This window comes from Heliangelus exortis, chromosome 9, assembly GCF_036169615.1.
Source record: "Heliangelus exortis chromosome 9, bHelExo1.hap1, whole genome shotgun sequence".
NCBI lineage: Eukaryota > Metazoa > Chordata > Aves > Apodiformes > Trochilidae > Heliangelus > Heliangelus exortis.
In genome coordinates, this window is record NC_092430.1 from 9675560 (window position 1) to 9694606 (window position 19047).

The following is a 19047-nucleotide window of genomic DNA, read 5'->3' on the forward strand; positions in this document are numbered from 1 at the left end:
GCATGTCCTGTTGCAGGCCTTCTCAGCCCCTCCTCGACCGCTCCATCCCCGACTTCACTGCCTTTACCTCAGTAGACGACTGGCTGAGCGCCGTGAAGATGAGCCAGTACCGGGACAGCTTCCTTACCGCTGGCTTCACTTCCCTCCAGCTTGTTGCCCAGATGACATCCGAGTGAGTTGGGTGCTGCCCGAAAGCCTGGGTGATGCTCAAAGGAGGGGGTTGTGTGTTTGGGGAGGTGGGAAGGTCAGTTGAGGGCACCTGCAAGGGAAAGGTGTGAGTGTCCATCACGCCGGGCAGCAGAAGCACGCTGAGTCTGGAGGAAGCCATGCTCACCACCAAGGGGTGTCAGGTCCCACCTCACCCCTGGTGATGCTCACGAGGCTGTGTTTGGTCTCTGTGGCTGTTCTTCTGCTGAGGGGCATAGACCAGAGAGCTTCCATCCCTCGCCTCACCTAGAGACAGTAAAACTCATACTCCAACCCTCAGCTGCCTGTTGATACCATTCCATCTGTCTGTCTTACAGAGACCTCCTGAGAATAGGGGTGACTTTGGCTGGGCACCAGAAGAAGATCCTGAACAGTGTCCAGTCCATGCGAGTACAGATGAGCCAGTCTCCCACCTCTATGGCATGATGTCCCTTGTTCCATGGGGAGGGGACGGGGAGGGCACGCGGTGGGAGGGGAGCAGCTGAGGGGTGCTGTGGAGCAGCGTTGGGAGAGGTGCCACCCACTGCCTGGGGACTGTCACCAGCAGGCAAAAGGCATTCCTGGGACTCACCTGGAGCTGTGGTGACTTCCGTTCCTCACCAACAGAAGCACACTTACCGATGTCACGGGGAACAGCGTATAAATACCTATAAATATGTACAAATCATATATTTAACAAAACAAAAACAAACAAACTAAAAAACACAAAAGAAAACAATGAAGACAAACCAATGTGCATTGGGGAAGCAAACCCAAACTCTAGAGACCAGACTCCAGTCCCACCACCAGTAAGCAGTGGTCGAAACTGAGGAGGTGGAGGGTGCTGGTGGGGAAGAGAGAGGCACAAGATGGAGCATCCCAGATGGAGAAACCACCTTCCTTTTCTTCTCTTCTTTCACCCGTCCTCCCAGCCCCGTCCCTGATCCCTCCACTGCCCTCTCGGCTCCTGGACTGGATGGAAATGTCCTTGGATGTCTCCACAGCTCCCTGCTGTCCTACCAGGGGCCGCTCCGGCAACTACCAAAGGACTTTGCTGACCACTGCATGGGGGATCTGACTCAATTCACTTAATGTCTTCATATTGAAGAAGAGATGTACCTTCAATAGAAAACCTTGGGTTTTTGGTTGGTTTTTTTTTCTCTTTTGCTTGCATTTTTTTTGCAAAAAGGAAAAAGGAAAAAAAAAAAAAAGGATTTAAAAACCCCCATAAAATGAACAGCAAATCCATCCTGGAAAAGGGAAGGAGTTGTTCCTGTGTGTGTGTGTGTGTACGTTGTCAACCCACCCTGGACTCGCTGCTTGTCTGAAGATGGCCCTCAGCATCCTGCGAGCAGGGAGGAGGATGGTGGGGATAGGATAGGACAGGATGGACCACGAGGAGCTGCCGTGGGGTTGTGGCTGGGTTGGTGACTGCTGGAGGAGGAATGCTGAGAGAAGCAGACTGTCCAGGCCTCCAGAGCCTCGGCCACGTGCAGAAGATGGCTATGGAGGACGTTTTTTTTTTCCCCCATCTTGTGGACCTAAGGATTTTGATATTGATTTACAGACTTCGGTTTGATGGCTTCAGAGGTAGGTGCATTTGTCCCCTCTGCCTCTTTTGTCTGTCTGTCCTTCTTTGTCTTTTTGTGCTTGCTCCCTTAAGGCGCATCCCAGTGAATGTTTCCCGGGGTTTAATTTGATTTGATTTTGATTTTTGTCATTGTTGTTGCTGTTGTTCCTCTGTTGGTCTCCCTGATGCAAATTGATTTAGTTAAAATTGCCAACTGCACGTCGGTGTTGACACAGAAGAAGGGAAGGTCAGGCAGTTAGCTTCCCCCTGCCAGTCGTGCTGGGAGTTGATAAAATGAAACAAACTCTTAATAAGGCTTTTACCTGGAGGGTCTTGTGCTAGCTGGAATGATCCCTCCCAACCTCCTCCTGCTGGCAGCAAGCAGCACCTGGGGGCAGGAAGGGTGGCTGGGTGGGTGGGATGCTGGGGCTGCTGGTTCTGCTCTGAATTGGGTGGCCTGGTGGCTCTTTGGTGTGTGAGAAACCCTCCCTCTTCTTGTGTCCATCCCGGCTGCTGGGCTGCTCTTCATCCAGCTCTGCCATGGTGATGCCTCATGTCCACCAGTGCCATGAGGAGACCCGGTGTCACCTGGTGCCATGAGGAGACCTGGTATACCCTGGTGCCATGAGGGGGTCTTGTGTCCACCAGTGCCATGAGGAGACCTGGTTTCCCCTGGTGCTTGGGTGGTTTTGGAGATGCTGAGTTCTGCTTTACATCTTGGTTTCATGTCCTGGATGGGTGATGCCTGGTTGCCTTCCCAAGCCCTTGACTCTCCTGTGCTGTCAAAAAGGTGGACAAAGTGCCACAGGAGGGTGGCTGCAGGCAGGTTTCTGGCTGTGGAGAACCTTGTGCTGTCGTCTCCAGTGTGGGAAGGAAACACCCTTGGGTGCTGGGATTGCCCTGATGGAGGGGGAGGCTTTTGGCTGAGAGCAGTGTGGTGTTGGCTTAGCCTAGGGAACAGGAGGAGCGTCCATCCTGAGCTCTGAAGGTTTGCTGGATGCCTTCCAAACCCTTCTTGCACCCTGTCAATGCAGCTCTGTGGGTTCCCCCATCCCTTTGCCATTCACACCACTTGCTCCCCTTGTCCATGGCATGGGCATGGTGTGGTCTTTTTCTCCCTCTGTGTGTCCCACCAACACCCACAGGCTGGGGTTGCAGCCCTCCATGCTCCTTGGCAGGGGCTCCTACCCGGTGTGGGACAGGGTGGGGGGTTTGGTGGCTGCGTATCCAGGGGATGGTGTCCCTTCCCTGGGCTGCTTCTGACCCGTCCCTCAGGTCTCTTATCGTTGGAGCCTTTGGGATGTGGGGAAGGTGTTGTCCTGAGGGGCCTAAATGGGGTGGGAATGGCTGCTGGGGGGGAAGGCAGTGGCAGAGCTGGGAGCCCTGGCTCAGCTTCAGCTTTAAGAGTGGCTGGATCCACCGCAGCTGATACCTTTTTTTTTTTTTTTTTTTAAGATCATCTCTCCTTCTCCTCTCTCTTCTCTCCCACACCCCTTTTGCTTCCAGAAGACACTTGGCACTACGAAACAGAAAGTTTCATTGCTACCTGGGTTTGCTTAGAAAAAAAAAAAAAACAACCACCACAAAACAGCAAAAACCAGACCTTATTTTTCATTCAGCAGAACAATGAATTTTAATAGCAGTGAAATGTCACCCACAGCTGGAGTTGTTTCTTCCAAAGCATCAATATGCTCGGGGAGGCAGGGAACCACCCAGCAAGAATTAGGGCTGTGAGCCCCGGTTCCCCGCGGCCGAGTGAAGGCACCCAGCGGTCAATTGCTTTGTTATTTAATGTGGTGCCTTTGTATTTTCGAGGTGCAATTGTATATGAAAAGCCTCTTTGCCTCTTGGAAGGGGCAAAATAATGGGATTGTGCTGCTCTGTGGCTCTGTTTGGTTGCTGGGTGAGAAGGAGCTGCTCCTGGGGCTGCTCTTTTGGTTTGGAGACCTTCTGGCTTCAGGCTGGGAGGGGTGCCTTTGGGTAGGTTTGTTATTTTGGAAAAAGGCATTTCATGGCATTGCTCCTGCTTTAGTCCTGGGGACTGCTTAGATTGGGATGTGGGAGGGTGGAAAAAAAAAGCATCTTCACTGCTGGTGGACATGTGGTCATCATCCTCCTGCCCCCAGCATAAATCTCTGTTCTCTGAAGCATCTCAGCTTCACAAGCGCCTCTGCCCCATTCCTATTTTTTTCCTTCCTCGAGGTAAAATTGAGAGCTTTGAGTGAAATTTTCTGACAAGTTATTAATTCATCCCTGCTTTTTGTGTTGGTTTTTTGGTGGGTTTTTTTTTTTGGTTGGGTTCATTGTTGTTTGGTTGTTTTTTGGTTTTTTTTTGAATCTGTGTCTGCTGGGGGAAGGCTTTGGGTTTCCCTGGGGCAGTCCTGGCCACCCTGCATTTGAGACACACATCTCAGCCCTTTCTCTTTTCCCTTGCTCTTGCCTTGCAGGGTGTTGGATCCAGCATTGCAGTGGTGACGGAGAGGGGGTTGTCACCAGTTTCTCCCCCCACCACCCACATGTGTTCCAGAGGTCTCCAGGAGCCCTGTCCCCCCACCAAGCTGTGGCGTGCCTGGTGCCAACTAGCCCTGCCCTGTCCTGTACATAACCCGTGAGATGTCTGTTAAAGATTTCACCCCTTGTAACTTTTTTTTGGCTTGTTTTCTCTCCCCCCCTCCTTTCCCTCCTTCCCCTTCCCCAGTTTGTTGATTGTGTTGAAATTGTCGGAGTTTGTAACAGTAACTTTCAGAGAATATTGTACTACAGATTGAGAATTGCACTCAATAAAAAGGATGAGACAAGCCTGATCCCTCTGGCTCCTCAGGGCAGCCTTGCTGCCACGGGTTTCTCTCTCTTCCTCTGGGTTCTGGGAGAATATTGCCCATGAATATTCATTTGGATAACTGGCAGCACTCCATCTCTCTTTGGCTTACCTCGAATTTGGATGTCTATCAGCTTTGGCTCTCCTGTCTGTGAATGCAGGCACTTCACTCTTGGTGAAGCCTGGATCAGAGGTGGCTTGCTGCAAAAAAAAAAACAAACCATCCCAAAAAACAACAAACCAGACAACCAAAACCAGGAGAAATAATTTTCTTGGTGTGGGTTTTTCCAGGAAATCCATTTCAGAGCCCTGCTGTGGAATTGCTGGTGGCACCAAGGAGGATGGTGGCCTCTCGCTGCAGCCTGGCCAGTAAAAGGTTGATGCTCATCTCAGACCTGCTTGCCTTAAGGATTCCTATAAATGGTTGCAGGAAAATTGATTCTTCCTCTTTGTCTCAGCTACTCTGGGGCATTTTATCTGGGACCATACAGGAATGGTGCTGCTGGGGGTCACCGTGGGGAGCAGCCTCCAGTCGGCACTGGGGACTGAAAGGGGACACTTCTGTAGATTTAGAAATATGCACCCACCAGCAAGGTATTTAGTGTTCAAAGAGAGGACCTGCTTCTGGGAGGGCTATCAGGGCCAGGGGCTACAGGTTTCCCATGCCCAGGGGTTTTGGGAAGATCTCAGGGAGGGAGATGTCTGCTGGCTCCACTGCTGGTGGGGCTGGCACATCTCTGAGCTCTGCTGGCCTGGAATTCAGAGCATCCCAGACTGGTTTTGAGTCGAAAGGGGCCTTAAAAATTATCTAGTCCCAACCCCCTCCCACCAGCCCAGGTTGCTTCAAGCCCCATCCTGACCTTCAACTCTGCCAGGGATGGGGCAGCCGCAGCTTCTCTGGGCAACCTGGGCCACCACCCTCACACCAAAGAATTTCTTCCTAATGGCCAATCTAAATCTCCCCTCTTCAGTTTAAAACCACTCTCCCTTGTCCCATCCCTCCAGACCCTTGCCCCAAGTCCCACCCCAGTTTTCCTGGAGCCCCTTCAGGCACTGGAAGGTGCTCTAAGGTCTCCCCATTGCAGCCTTCTCTTCTCCAGGCTGAACACCCCCACCTCTCTCAGCCTGGCTCCCGAGCAGAGCTGCTCCAGCCCTTGGATCACCTTTGTGGCCCTTTGCAGGGTGCTGGTGATCACTGCTCTGAGGCTTTCTCACAGCTGCCATCAAGGGATTTTGGAATTCTTGCTACATCTCCAGGTCATGAAGAGGTGGGAATTTTAATGCAGGATTTTTGAGCAGGTAAGTTCAACATGCTTATGGTGGTGGACTGAGCCCCAGGCTCACATGTACCCAGGGGGTTTTCCTCATGCTTTGTACCTGGAGGGGGAGGATGGCACAGTGGGGTTGCTGAGCATTGGAGTAGGACCTGCAGTAACTGGACAATGGGCGATGGTTTTAAACTAAGAGAAGGTAGCTTCACACTGGAGATTAGGAAGAAACTGTACAATGGAGGTGGTGAAACACTGGCCCAGGTTGCCCAGGGAGGTGGTAGAGTCCCCATCAATGGAAACATTCAAGGTCAGGTTGGATGGAGCAACCTGAGCAACCTGATCCAGTTGAAGACATCTCTGTTCACTGCAGAGGGGTTGGACTAGCTGACCTTTAAAGGTTCCTTCCAACCCAAACCATCCTGTGGTTCTATCCTGAGCCCTCAGGGATGTGGTTTAGTGGTGGGCTTGGCAACGTGCTGGGTTAATGGTTGGACTTGAGGACCTTAAAGGTCTTTTCCAACCAAAATCATTGTATGATTCACCACAGCAAACACAAGCAGGTGCTTCCAGTAGCACCTGGAGGACATCTGTCCATGCATGCACCAACCAACACTGGGGATGGAGAAAAGCCCTTGCCCTGCTCAGGGAAAGAATCTGAGCATCTCTCAAAGCCTGGGACCTGCTGAGCTCTGGGCCATCCTGGGGCCATGGTGGCTCAGTGTCCCACCACACGTGGCCATCTTGCTGCCCAGGATGTTTGTGGGCTCAGCACCTACCCTCAGTCTCCCAGCGAAGCCTCCTGCCAGGCACTGCTCTCATTGAAGCACAGGTGGCCCTGACAAGCACCAATTATTGTGCTGACAAAATAAAAGTTTTGAGTTGTTTTGCAAATATTTTTGAAGCCCCGACACAGCAGCAGACGTAGGTGTAATTACACATAAAAATGTATCTCTTTTATAGTCTTTTAATTATCTACTCAGGTGAACCATAATTTGAGGGGAGAAGCTTTAAATCTGTTCATTTCGAATAATAATAAAAGATGAGGTGGGAGAGTGTTATTTTAATGTAATTAAGAGAAGAAACAGCTGGCTGGATGGGCAAGAGAGCAAGGATCTGTGCTGTGTTCCCCAGCCCTGTGGTTCTGCTCCCTTCTTTGTCACCACCCTTGTCCCTTCTCCTCACTTGGGATCATCTGGATGGGGAAGCTGAGAGTTAGCACTGGTGAAGCTCAACCTACTTGATCGATGGTCTCTGATAATCCATCTTCTTTCTTCCCACTGTATGTTTATTTTGCTCACCAGGTTGTGGCTGGGCTTAGCAGAGCATCTTCTTCCCCAGGAGACAGGGGCCTGGCTGTTCTGCTCCTCCTCTTGTGAATGTCAAACTCTCTACAAGCAGAGGCATTAAATGTCAGAGCCTGTCCCTTACAAGCCCTGCTTGCAACGGGGATGCTCAGACATGCTCTGTGGTCACCTCCTTCTTCTCCTTCCTCTGAGAAGCAGTGTCCCTTGTCCCACTGCATTCTGAGGGGAGACCAGGGAGCAGAGCTCTTTATGGGGCCTTCATCCCAATGGCTTCATCCTCCCTGCCTGATCCTTGGGAATACTTAGGATCAAATCTTAGCCTGCTTTGGGAGTGGCAATGTGCGTTTTGGGGTGAGGTGCTCAGATGCCCATCACCCTTGTATCTCCCCATGCTGGTGCCTTTAATCATCAGCCCCCAGCCTTCCCTTACAGCTGTTTCCAAGATAGGGTTCCTCTCCTCAAAAATCCCAGCTCCAGCCCAGCCACTGGTTCTTCAGGGTCTCGTGTGGTTTGGCCTTTGCTTGTATGCGAGATGAATTGTGTGCTGTGTCCATGTCTCATGCTCCACACTAACTTGAGGCTTCTCTCCCTTCCCGTTCTGTTTTTGGGTTTGTTTTCCCATTAATTCTTTGTATTTCCTGTTATTTTGGGTATCAGTGGCCCAGCAGTGGTCAGGTTTGTGCTTTTAGTGAGATAAGTTGTGCCAGAGGAGGTTTAGGATGATTATTAGGGGTAATTTCTTTACTGAAAGGGTTTTTCAGACCCTGGCCCAGGACAGTGGTGAAGTCCCCATCCCTGGAGGGATTTCAAAGCCATGGAGATGTGATGCTGAGGGACATGGGTGAGTGGTGGCCTTGGCAGTGCTGGGTTCATGGTGGGACTGTCCTAACGATTCTTTATTAATTATTATCCTTCTATTGATTGCTTCCCCCTTGGTGTATACTCAGGTGCCGTGCTGGTCCCTTTCCTACACCTGAGAGCCAGAACAGGCCCCGTGGCCACCAACTTTCCTGTTGCTTGTCCTTGATGTAAAAGCTTTCCCCCAGGCAGGAGGAAGGTGCCAACCCAACGTGCATGGCTGACATCAAATGCAAAGCTCTGTTCCTGTTCCTTTTGGTGCCTTTGAGCCAGGCTTCCAATATCTATATTTCCACTGTGGTGTTGACACAGTGAAATGAGGCAACCAGGTGCCACTAATTGCCAGGTAGTGGGCATGAGCTTGTGTTAAGCCCACCTGTGCCTGATTAGGGTGGGCCCCTACTGCCCATGAGCAGGATTAGGGGGCCAATAAAGCTCACACCTGAGGAAGCCAGAGAGAGGTCACTTTTGGAGCAGTAGCACCGATCCAGGCTGGTCAGCCCTGAGAGCATTAGACTCAGAGCACTATTCATGAGTTTCTCCTGGAACACCTGGTTGGACCTTGGAGCGCCGTGCCCTAAAAGAGGTTAGTCTTGCTACAACACAGTAAAATAATACATAAAATACACACCATAAATTAAAGCAAATACTGTGGGCCAGGGCCCAGAAATGGGATGGGAACTTGCTGTGTGTGCTCAGTGCAGGCTAACAAGGTGCATTTTAATAATTACAAATGAAGCCTGTGGCCAAAAAAGAGCCTTTCCTGAGCACACCTGGAAGGAATGCTGATGCTGCCCTTCCCAGCAGAATGCTGCTAATCACGTTTGCTCCTGCATTATGGCTGATTTAGGGGTAAACAATCCCTTCCCTCTGCATTTGTTTTACAGCCTCTTGATTCCAGCAGGTAGCTTTTCCTCTTATTGAAATATTTGTAAATATTTCACCAGGCCTTCACACTGCATTTGTTGGGTGTTATGTTGTTTTGTTTGGTTTGGTTTTTTTGTTTTTGTTTTTTTTTTTAAATCAATTTATTATTTATTTGTCATGATTCTACAATTCTCTTCACCCTCCATGCAACCCAAGGAGCTCAGGGCTGTTTCCCCCCTCCCTGCTCCCTCCTTTGTTAGAATAATTGTTCTTCCCACAGCGCCTGCTGCGTGGTTTGTAAGCTTATTTCAGGCTCAGCCGTGGGGATTAGTGATAACGCTGCCTATTGTACCAAGGTTCAGATGATTTAAAACTGGAACTAGAATAAAAAGCAATTCAATTCCAGTTCCCTGCTCCACGTCTACTGACGCTGTCCGGGAAGCGCCAGGGAAGAGCTGAGGTTCTGCCTTTCTCAAGGCCAGTGGAGAGGATTAAACAGGGTTGGACACCTTCTGCTCCATGCCAAAACCTGGGCAGGAGAATCGGTCCTTCTTTGGGCTGCCCCTGCCCTGTGCCTCTTCTCAATGCCCCGTTAAGCCTGAGGGTCTCCAAGGAGCTCTTGCAGTGGAAATGTCCAGGTTTTAATTTCCCTTTCTGGCTTGCTAAAAACTTCCAGTGGTCTTGGGGCATTTCCACAGGTTCCCACCACCAGCTTGGAGTGGTCACAGCTGGTTTCACACGCATGACCCTGCTGTAGCTTCTGCTAGGATGACCCCAGGGATGCAAGCCCAGGTCTCCAGCACCTAGCCCAGAAGTTGTCTGTATTTATGCCTGAAATCAGCTTAATGCCAGGAATGTTTGCAAGAGCCTGTTAGATGGGGGTTTGTGTCCTCCTCTTGGTGTACATAGCGCTGGTGTCCTTGGTCATTAGAGGCCTCTCAGGGGGCTTTTTCTGGACTGGTTGGAGCAGAGGAGCTCACAGCAGGGCTTGCATGGTTTTCCTGTCCCTCTTGGTGAGAGGAGCCGAGGGTGCGAGGAGGTCCCAGGCTGGCAGGAGGACAGCATAGGCTTCTCTTGGACCTCTCCCTTGGCAGTCCTCACCCCTGGCAATTAGCATCTTTGCTCTTTAGATTTTATCTTTACTTGGGATATAAAGGGATGAAGGGAAAACTCTGTCATCTCTCCTTCCACGGAGCTCCTACGGATCTTGAAGTTCTTCCAGTAATACTTTTGTCAGCAATGTTTTACCCTCTGCTCAGCTCTGCCCTTACTCCAGACCCAACCCACCTGGGGCTGGCATCAAAGCCTTCCACAAACATCCCCTGTGTGGATGCTGAGTTCTCCTTCAGGCTGGGAGATGCCTGGTGTGACCCTGCCCTGGTCACCACTGGTCCATAACCATCCTCCTCTTCCTCTCTTACTCCAGCAGCAAATGGAGCAGAGAGCGTGGGGTGTGCACAGGGGGGGTGGTGAGAACCTCCAAGCACACAAAAGCTGGAGGAGACACCAGCAGCTGTAACCCTGGCAACTGTGTCTCAGGATTTGAATGTAATTATACCTCGAACGTGATAAACACTCCGAAGGGCTCCTTATGCGGGGATCATGCTAAACAAGTCTTTGAAATTGCCCTCATCAAATATTGATAGAGGGAGAGTTTAAAAGAAGAAAGAAAGGGAAAGAGAGAGAAAAAGCAAATTCTTGCTCTTGCCCATGGGCCGTGGGTTAATGGGGATCTGCTGGTTTGTCACCATGGTGCAAGCCCTGCCAAGAGCTCGGGCTCACAGCAAATTTAAGAGTGGGGGTGGAAGGAAAAATGGTTCCACTGGGTGAGGCAGGTGTATCAATTGGCATTTTACTCTCTATTTGGCATGCAGGAGAGCCACCCCATAAACACCATCAGTCTTGCCCAGCCCAGGTTTCATTTCTGTGTGGGCAGAGGGGTTTCTGGAGGGTCCAGCAGCTTGGAGGCTTGGTCAGCAGAGCTCTGAAGATGGAGAGCTTCTCCCACCTGTGGTTTGGAGATGACAGCAGTGTAGTGCTCCTGGGTTGTTTCTGGTGCCTGTGGAGCAGTTGGAAGCTTCCAACTTCCTTGGAAGAAGTTCAGTGGGGACCTCCCCTGGCTCTGGTGGTGTGCACAGGGAGGGAGTTGGGCTGCACTCTTCCATTTCCACTCTCTCCTTAAGTCTGGGAGGTGCCAGAGGTGTACTTCTTAAAACCAAGTGGATGACTTGTGGACATGGTGTCCAGCAGACACCCTGCCAAGTGCTTAGAGAAGGTTTGGTGAGCAGAGCAGCTTCTAGAAGAACTTCTTCAGTGAGAGAGTAGTCAAGTGTTGGAATGGGCTGCTCAAGGAGGTGGTGGAGTCACCATCCCTGGAGGTGTTTAAAAACCGTGTAGATGAGGCACTTCAGGGTATGTCCTAGTGGACATGGTGATACAGTTACTGATATAGATATATTATTTATTTTACTGGGGTGTGTGTGTGTTGACAGTTGGATGTGCTGATCTTGGAGGTCTTTTCCAGCCATGACAATTCTGTGATTCTGTGACTCGGTGGTGCTGGGAATGGTGGCTGAGCAGCAGGTAGGGTGTCAAACAGCTGCAGCCTGAAGCCATTTCCCACCCAAGAACAAATGGGGGTGGAATCTGTATAGTATAGGATGGTGGCCACCTGCTGAGAGCTGGACCAGTGAAGAGAGGCCTGGCCAGTATTCTGTATCTGAAGCCTTTAACAGGAATCCAGGAGGCATCTGCATCTCTTGTAGGAAAAAAATTAGAAGGAAAACAACCAACAAACCAACCAAACAAAAAAACCCCAAACCCCAATCTCCCTTTCCCATTAACAATTACCATGAATTCCACTTTCTGGAGGCTTTGGAAAGGAAGATGAAGGGACTTGGGTTCCTCTGCAGCACAGCAGGAAAATGGTCCTTCCTTCTGCAGAAGATGTCAAAGGCTGTGCAGACCCTTTTGGAGGGAGAGTTGCTGTTGTGGAGCTGGTAGAGGTACCTGTAGAAGGCCAAGTGTGTGTGAACATCACCCAGCCAGTGTGCCAGAGGGAAACAGCAGATGAGATTAAGAAGGATGTTTTGACCTTCTGGAAGAGGAGTCTGTGAGCAGTGGGTAGGGTGCAGCGAGTCCTTTAACAGAGCACCTGAATCCCACAGAGGAGCTGAATCTCCCATCGCTGCTCCTGAAGTTCACCTTAAGTTGGTTCCTTTCAAGGTTAAAACTCATCTACAGAAATTCTCACCTATCTGGAAAGAAAACAGAGGGAATTCAACCCACTACAAAGGGTCTTCATGTCTTGGGGGGTGGTGTGTGTGTGTGCATTTGTTTTGCTCATTTTTTAAAGTCTTTGTTGTGTGGTCGGCTTATTTAGATGTTAAAGTTTGCTCTTACTCATTGATTGAGGAACAACCCCCAACCCTCTGCCACAGGCACAAAGCTCCCTGGTGTTCAAGCTCAGCCAGGATGCCCTTCCCGACAGGGAGATGAAGAAAGAGCTCCTGCAGCCACCCTTTTCCCTCAGAGCTGCATTGTTCAAACCTTTCCCTGGGGAGCTTGCGGGAGGGGAGAATAATTGTCCTGGCTCTGCCCACTGAGCTGCTTGTATTAAGTGGGTGTTCTGGCACCCGGAGCAGGGCCCTGCAGGAAGCAGCTTTGGTCTCCCACCACCACCACTAATTGGGATGGAGAGAGCCCAAAGTTTGTTTGCAAACCCAAGTTCACCTCCCTCTTTCCTCACTGCTGGGACCTGCTCAGTGTCACTCGGTGCATCGTGAAGGGGCCCAGCAGATGGTGGTGGCTCCAGAATGGGGTGGAAAGGAGAGCCCAGGCTCCACCAAGCTGGGACTACGCACAGCCACGCTGCTCATCAGCTGGTGTTGGAATTAACTTCTCAAATGACTCTTTGTTAAGTTGTGGGCGTTGTGGTGGCTGTTGTTGTTGTTGTGAATCCCATGGGTGCTTTCATAAAGTATTTGGAAACTCAGGAGGCTGGGATGAGGAGATGCTTCAGCAGTATCAGGGCAGGGGGTTTGCGGCAGGTCTTGTGTTGGAGAGTGGAGGGGCAGAATCACCTCTCATGACCTGCTGGTCATGCTTCTTTTGATGCAGCCCAGAGATGGGCTTTGTCTCTTGCTGGACCATTCAACCCAGGTTCTCTCCTGCAATGGTCTGGGAATTGCTTTGGTTCTGGGTGCTGGTAAAAGGGTGGATGAGGAATTTCTGCCTTTGGGAAAGCAGCTTATTTCCAACCTTAAAAAAAAAAGGGACAAAGATGATGAAGTCTTCAAAGGTGCAATTCAGCACAAAGGTAAATTTGGGCAGAAACTAGAATATGGGGCACTTAGAGGGTTTAAGCAAAATTTGCTCTCAAAGAGGATTAGTTAAACTGTGTTAAATTTCTGTGTGAACGCCGGAGCTCAAATGTAATCCAGTTTATTGTCATTTGCCTTGGAAATAAGGCTGTGAGCCCAATTAACATCATTTCAATCTGGAGTGAGGGCACCCAGTAGGGATTTACTAACTTAGAAATAATCTGTTTTAAATTCACACCTTGAGCTGACATATCCAAACTTTACCTCCTACGCCTTGCTAGCTAACATTTAGCCACATCTGCTGAAAAGCAAACGTGACCCATGAGAAACTCAGGAGGTTTATCTGGATGAGCCAAAGACCTTCTTCCCAAGCTCTAGAAAATGTAGACCTCAGTTCTTTTGAGACTTCTTGGGTGAGGGGCGTCCACCTCAATAAACATCAAGCACCTGAGCTGGCTGAGCAGCAGGTTGGAAATGTGGGCCCCAGACAGTTCAGCACCCAGGAGACGTCTATGAGGTGCAAAACCATGGCTTCAGGGCAGTGGCTGCTGCTTCTCCAAAGCCTGTGGTGGCCTGCTAGCCCATGGAGCTCACACTTGGGGACCTGTGGTCCTGTGGAACAGGAGCTCAGTGGAGTAGGGGTTTGGAGGCAATGGATGGTGGGCTGAAAAAAACCCAGCTCCTGACCCCTGGATGGGCAGAAGGCACCCTCTGGCTGCCTCTTGCTGGCCAAGGGGCTTGCTCTGATGTGGCCAGCACAGGAGCATCTGAGAGAAAGAGCAGTCAGCCTCTCAGCCTTGAAATGGGGTGGCTGTGGCAAACCCAAAAGCAAGACGGGGGCCACCTCAAGTTGTAGGCAGGGTGCTGTGCTGTTGTCACATCCAAAAGCGCCAGACATGCACCTTAGCAAACGGCCTCCGTTGAGCAGAAAGCATCACTGTGCAAAGCCTTGCTCATCATGCAGATCCCAGCAGGTGCCTCTGCTCTTATTTGACTGTAGGATGGCCTGAAAATAGGACCACAGTCCCCTCCCCGGCCTCATGGTGCTGGACAGCAGAAACAAGGGTTGAGGGAGCAGAGGGTGTGCTGCCCTGGGATCAGCCTGGAGCTATGACCATCCTTTGGTGCATCTTGGACAGGTGGTTGGAGAAAGAATCTGTTCCAGTGTCTCACCAACCTCACAGTAAAGAATATCTTCTTAATACCTAATCTAAATCTCCCCTCTTTCAGCTTGAAACCATTCTCCCTTGTCCTGTCACTATGTGTCCTTGTCTGCCCCATCCCTGGCAGTGCTCAAGGCCAGGTTGGATGGGGCTTGGAGCAACCTGGGCTGGTGGGAGATACCTCACTGCTTCTCCTTGTGTCCCCAGATACTGCCAAGAGATTGAAGCTTGGATAGAAGAGCCGAGTTGGCAACTTTTAATATTGCTGAAACATAATCAGCTTTTGCTTCTACAGCAATTAGCATGTTATTACCCATAATGTTTTGCATGGCAATTTTGTTGTAAACATTTGTACTAATTCACCATAACCTAATTATTTTTATGACATGTAATTATGAAATATTTTTGGAGGAGGAATGGTTTCATTTGCTATTTATACCACTATTTCCTGGAAGTGCCAGATATCTTTAACATCAGGAAACAGCATCTCTCCCCTTCCCAATGTTCTTCATTTGTTTGTTTGTCTGATGATTGTTTTGGTTTTGTTTTTTTCTATTTACTGCCTCAGCTTGCCTGGATAGCTCAGTAGCTGGGACCACATCCTTATGGAGATGTGTGATGAGTTCCTGGAGAGACTGAGGATGCTGTAATTTGTTGATAACGTGATATTTAAGTGGAAGAACACCCCAGGTGGTTTTCTCCACTGCTCAGTGGGTAAATGTGATGAGTTCCACTTCTAGAACATCTGCCACAATGTCCCCTTCCCAAGTCTTTAAGGAAAGAGTGATGAGGTGAAGAACCACCTAAGGGATGAGGTGGGCTTGAATCCCCGCAGCCAGGGAAGGGATTTGTCTTACCTGCTCCTTGCAGAGTTCCCTTGGTAGAAGGACTTCCAAAGTCTGCAGCAGCCCACGCTCAGCCAGCATTTCATGGCAGGAGGTCTCCTGCATCTCCTTCTAGGAGGCACCATGTAGAAACTGTTCAGGCTTAATTTTAACAAGTGTGAATGTTGGCAGGCTTGAAAGGACTGTATATCTCACCTGGTCTCCAGTCTGGAGAGCCATGTACAGCACACTGACATCCTAGAAGGATTTCTAAAAAAGGAAAACAAAAAAATAAAAGGCATTTTTAGATGTCATATAAATGAGATCTGTTTCAGTGCCTGTCAGGATAGTTGAAGCAGCAACAAATTCAGCAGTTTCAGTCTGGTGGCAGAAGCTCTGAGTGTTGAACTCACAGCTACATCTACACAGCAACTTTCAGGTCATGGAGCCAATCCTTTGCCCACTTTTACATCCCCTGCTTGGCACACAGGCAGCCTTGGAGAGAGGATGGCCTTGTTGAGCATGGTGAGTGTTGCAGGCAGGCTGCTGCCTAAAATTATCTGCTGAATGCATGCTACTGCTGAGGACTGTGGAAACTGGGTCAAGAAAAATTTCCTGGCTTTTAAAAGTCATTCTCGGGGCTGGATATTAGTGTGAAGTCACAGTCCCAGAAAGCCTGCAAGTAGTCAGAGGTGCAGATCTGAAATTATAAAGTGTTTTCTTCTGACTGGAAGACCTGAGAATTGAAATAGGCTGCTAGGTGAGGAGTTTCATCAGGTCTTGGCCCTCCCTTAATCCCAACATCTTCCCCCAAATTCCCTCAGAAGGGACTTGCCCAACAGCCCATCTTAAATGAGGTTGCTTTGTTCTTGGGGTTACTCACTGCCTGGAAAAGAAGGTGATTTGAGGAGTTCTTTCTCCTCCAAACCCCAACATTATCCTTGATCTTTCTGCAGAAGTAAGCACTGGAGTGATGTAAATTCTGAAATATCTGGAAATGAACTCTGCACCAAGTCATGAGCCAGCTGATATTGCTCCCCAGGTTTCCCTTGCCCAAAGTTGAATATCTTGTGCCTACCTATGGTTGTGATTATGTTTTTTCTCCAGGGATTACATATCAGCAGTTGATGACAATGAGGCCATCCTGGTTTTCTAACACCTATGGGGAACTGTGTCTTGCAACTGGCTGCATCTTGCAATCGGGAGCAGGTAGGAGGGTGTCTCTATTTCCAAGATTTTTGGTCAAGATCAGACTGTTTGGCATAATTGAATATTATAGAGGCCAGGAAATTGGAAATGGCAATTCCTAGCTTGTGACTGGAAATAACACAGTCAGGAGGTCTTGATGCTCAAGGAACAATTAGGTTGTGTCACTCCTTTGTTTTTTACAAGAAAAGAAAAACAAGAGGCACCTCTTCTCTATTGAGAATCTTATGAAAAAATCCATCCCTTGTCACTGCTGGAGGTCTTCTGAAGATCAAGTTAACTGTCTGTAACCACATGACCCAGACTGGTATCACCTACTCATAAAAACATCCCAAAATACTTCCCCTGCTTCAACTTGACGGGCAGAGCCCATTCACCTCTGGCTCTGCTGTAACTTGTTGTGCTGCAGGCTTCACCTATCTGTGAAAATAATATATTGACATGATTTGTTATGGCAGAAGTGTGGTGGAGGTGGGGTTCTCTCATCAGCATCTGCAATGGGTTCTCTCCTCGAAGCAACGTCCTTGCAGTGCTCACCACAACAGATTTAAAACCCATGAAAGGTCATGCAGAAGGTTGTGCAGGCAAGAGGGTTCATCAGAACCCACTGGTGAAGGAGACCACATGTGGAGCTGACAGGTAGCTGAACACCCAACCTGTAGCATCTCAAACCGATCATGAATTTCTTTTATTTGCTGTGATTATGCCTGAAATGTGCTGGTGGGTTTTGTAGCACCATGACATCGAGTGAGTGTCATGGAAGCTGACAGATGGGCTCATCTGTGTATGGGAAGGTGGCTGACACACAAGGGTTCCAAATTTATGGTGGCCTTAAAGACCCTTGGAAGTGATTGCTTCTGCTCATTGCTCACGCCAATAATGACAGGCTTTAGAATAAAACCTAATAAATGAGAGCCTCTGAGCTGGGAATTTAATTTCTCTTTCCATGATGTCATCATTATGTCATACTTTATGGCCTATAATTTTAAATGAGCCCCTGGCTGTTGTCACCATGCTGGGGTTCATGGGTGTGACCTCACAGGTGGTGTCAGCTCTGGTCTCTGATGGCTGTGCTCTTTCTAATTGTGATTTAAAGCACTTTCCTGTCACAGTGGGGGAAATTATGGCTTTCTCAGGGTGTATCGTGTTCTGGGCCAGCTGCTGCTGAGGAAGGAGCATAATTTGGAAAGGTCTTCAGAAGGCAATGAATGTAGCTCTCAGTATTCAGAAAAATGTGAGGTTTGTGGCCTGGAGGTCATCATCAGGGTGAGAATGATTGTGAGGAGATCAAAGGGTGAGTGATGTGTGTAATTCTCACCTCCTCTGCCTTCTTCTCCCAGAGGAATATTGTACTGATGTTCTCTAAGGACAAATAGGAAGAAGAGGAAATATGGGCCAAGATTGGTTGGTGGATCTTTGTGGTTCTTACTGGAACATAGCTTCTGCTCAAATGAGGAGTCTAGTGGCAAAAAAAGACCCGAGGAAGTAAGTGATGTACTTGTTAATTCTCATAAGATTTAACTTTTTCCTTCCTGTTGGAAAGTGGGTCTTGCTTCACAGGATGAAGAAAGAGAAGACCTTTGGCTCTTGAAAGACCTAGGAAAAGGGGCATGTGGAACAGGAGCAGTGAGGCCAGGGCTGGGTGCAGGCTGCTCAGATATCGTGAACAACTTGGGTTGGTATTCTGTTACCATGGTGATAATCCATGGATGGATGGATGGATGGGTGTGTGTCAGAGGGCTGTAGTCCTGTGTTCCCGAGGACCATCCTTCACAGGAGAGCACACTAGACACTGCTGGGGGCTGACCATGGTGAGATGGCAGAGAGCCTTGGAGCAGGTGTTGTGCCAAACTACTCCTCCAGCTCTTTTTGTTTTGGAGAGGGCAGGCTGCTGGGGCAGGTCTCCTGCTTGACTTCTAGCATCACCGTGCTGCTTGTGCTTTCCCACCAAGCTCCTGACAGCACACAGCTGTCCTCTCCAGCACTTTGCCCTCCTATCTGTAGACCCCTGTGCAGGTTATTTTTGAGCAGAAGGATGATTTTGACACTTGTGCCACGTCCCCTCCTCCCTTTCAGCCTCGTCCCCAGCTGTCTGGGCTGTCTCTGGGTTCCCTTGAACAGAAGGGCAGGCGCAGGAGCAAAGTCTGTCGTTCTTTTTTGCAAAACCTGGGCTAGCAGATTGCAGCATTTTCTGTCAGCTCATTAATTACAGGAGCATTAACTTCTGAGGCTGGCAAACACTTGAAATACCAAGGTTGCTTCTCAGATGTTATAAATAACGTGTCGGGTGGTCGTGAGTTGATAGAGGGAACTCAAAAGCTGCCAGGGGAGCTCTGCTGGGAGGAGGCTCAGAGGGACTGAAATGGGGGAGTGGGTGCTTTGTTGGTCAACACAACTCATGGAGAATAGGAGTAAAGAGCACATGTGGGCTCTGTGTTCCTGGGATAGACAGGTAAAGCTCGGTGTAAGCTTGTAGGCACAACAGCATCCAGGAATGACTCCCCAAAAGTAAAATGATATTATTTTTGGACCGTGGCAGATTTGTTGTCCCAAAACTGCATTGGGAAACCTTAGGAGGTTGAAAGCAAAATTCTCATTGGTACTGTGAGCTTACCCTCTTTTGGTGGGTGCCAGCAATTACAGAAAGAGAAAAATAAA

At 49.4% G+C, this 19047-nt stretch overlaps 2 protein-coding genes across 3 annotated transcripts in view; one reads left to right on the plus strand and one right to left on the minus strand.

Annotated features, from left to right (window-relative positions):
- Positions 1-4560, plus strand: part of EPHB1 (EPH receptor B1) — a 73106-nt gene extending 68546 nt beyond the window's left edge. For both annotated transcript variants that reach the window (XM_071752011.1, XM_071752012.1), the window contains 3 exons: positions 17-172; positions 525-1776; positions 4204-4560. In XM_071752011.1, coding sequence (XP_071608112.1) covers positions 17-172; positions 525-633 — 265 coding nt within the window. In that variant the 3' untranslated portion in view covers positions 634-1776; positions 4204-4560. The remainder of the gene's footprint in view (positions 1-16; positions 173-524; positions 1777-4203) is intronic.
- Positions 1-19047, minus strand: part of ANAPC13 (anaphase promoting complex subunit 13) — a 206397-nt gene that overhangs the window by 154327 nt on the left and 33023 nt on the right. The gene's annotated exons all lie outside the window — the stretch shown is intronic.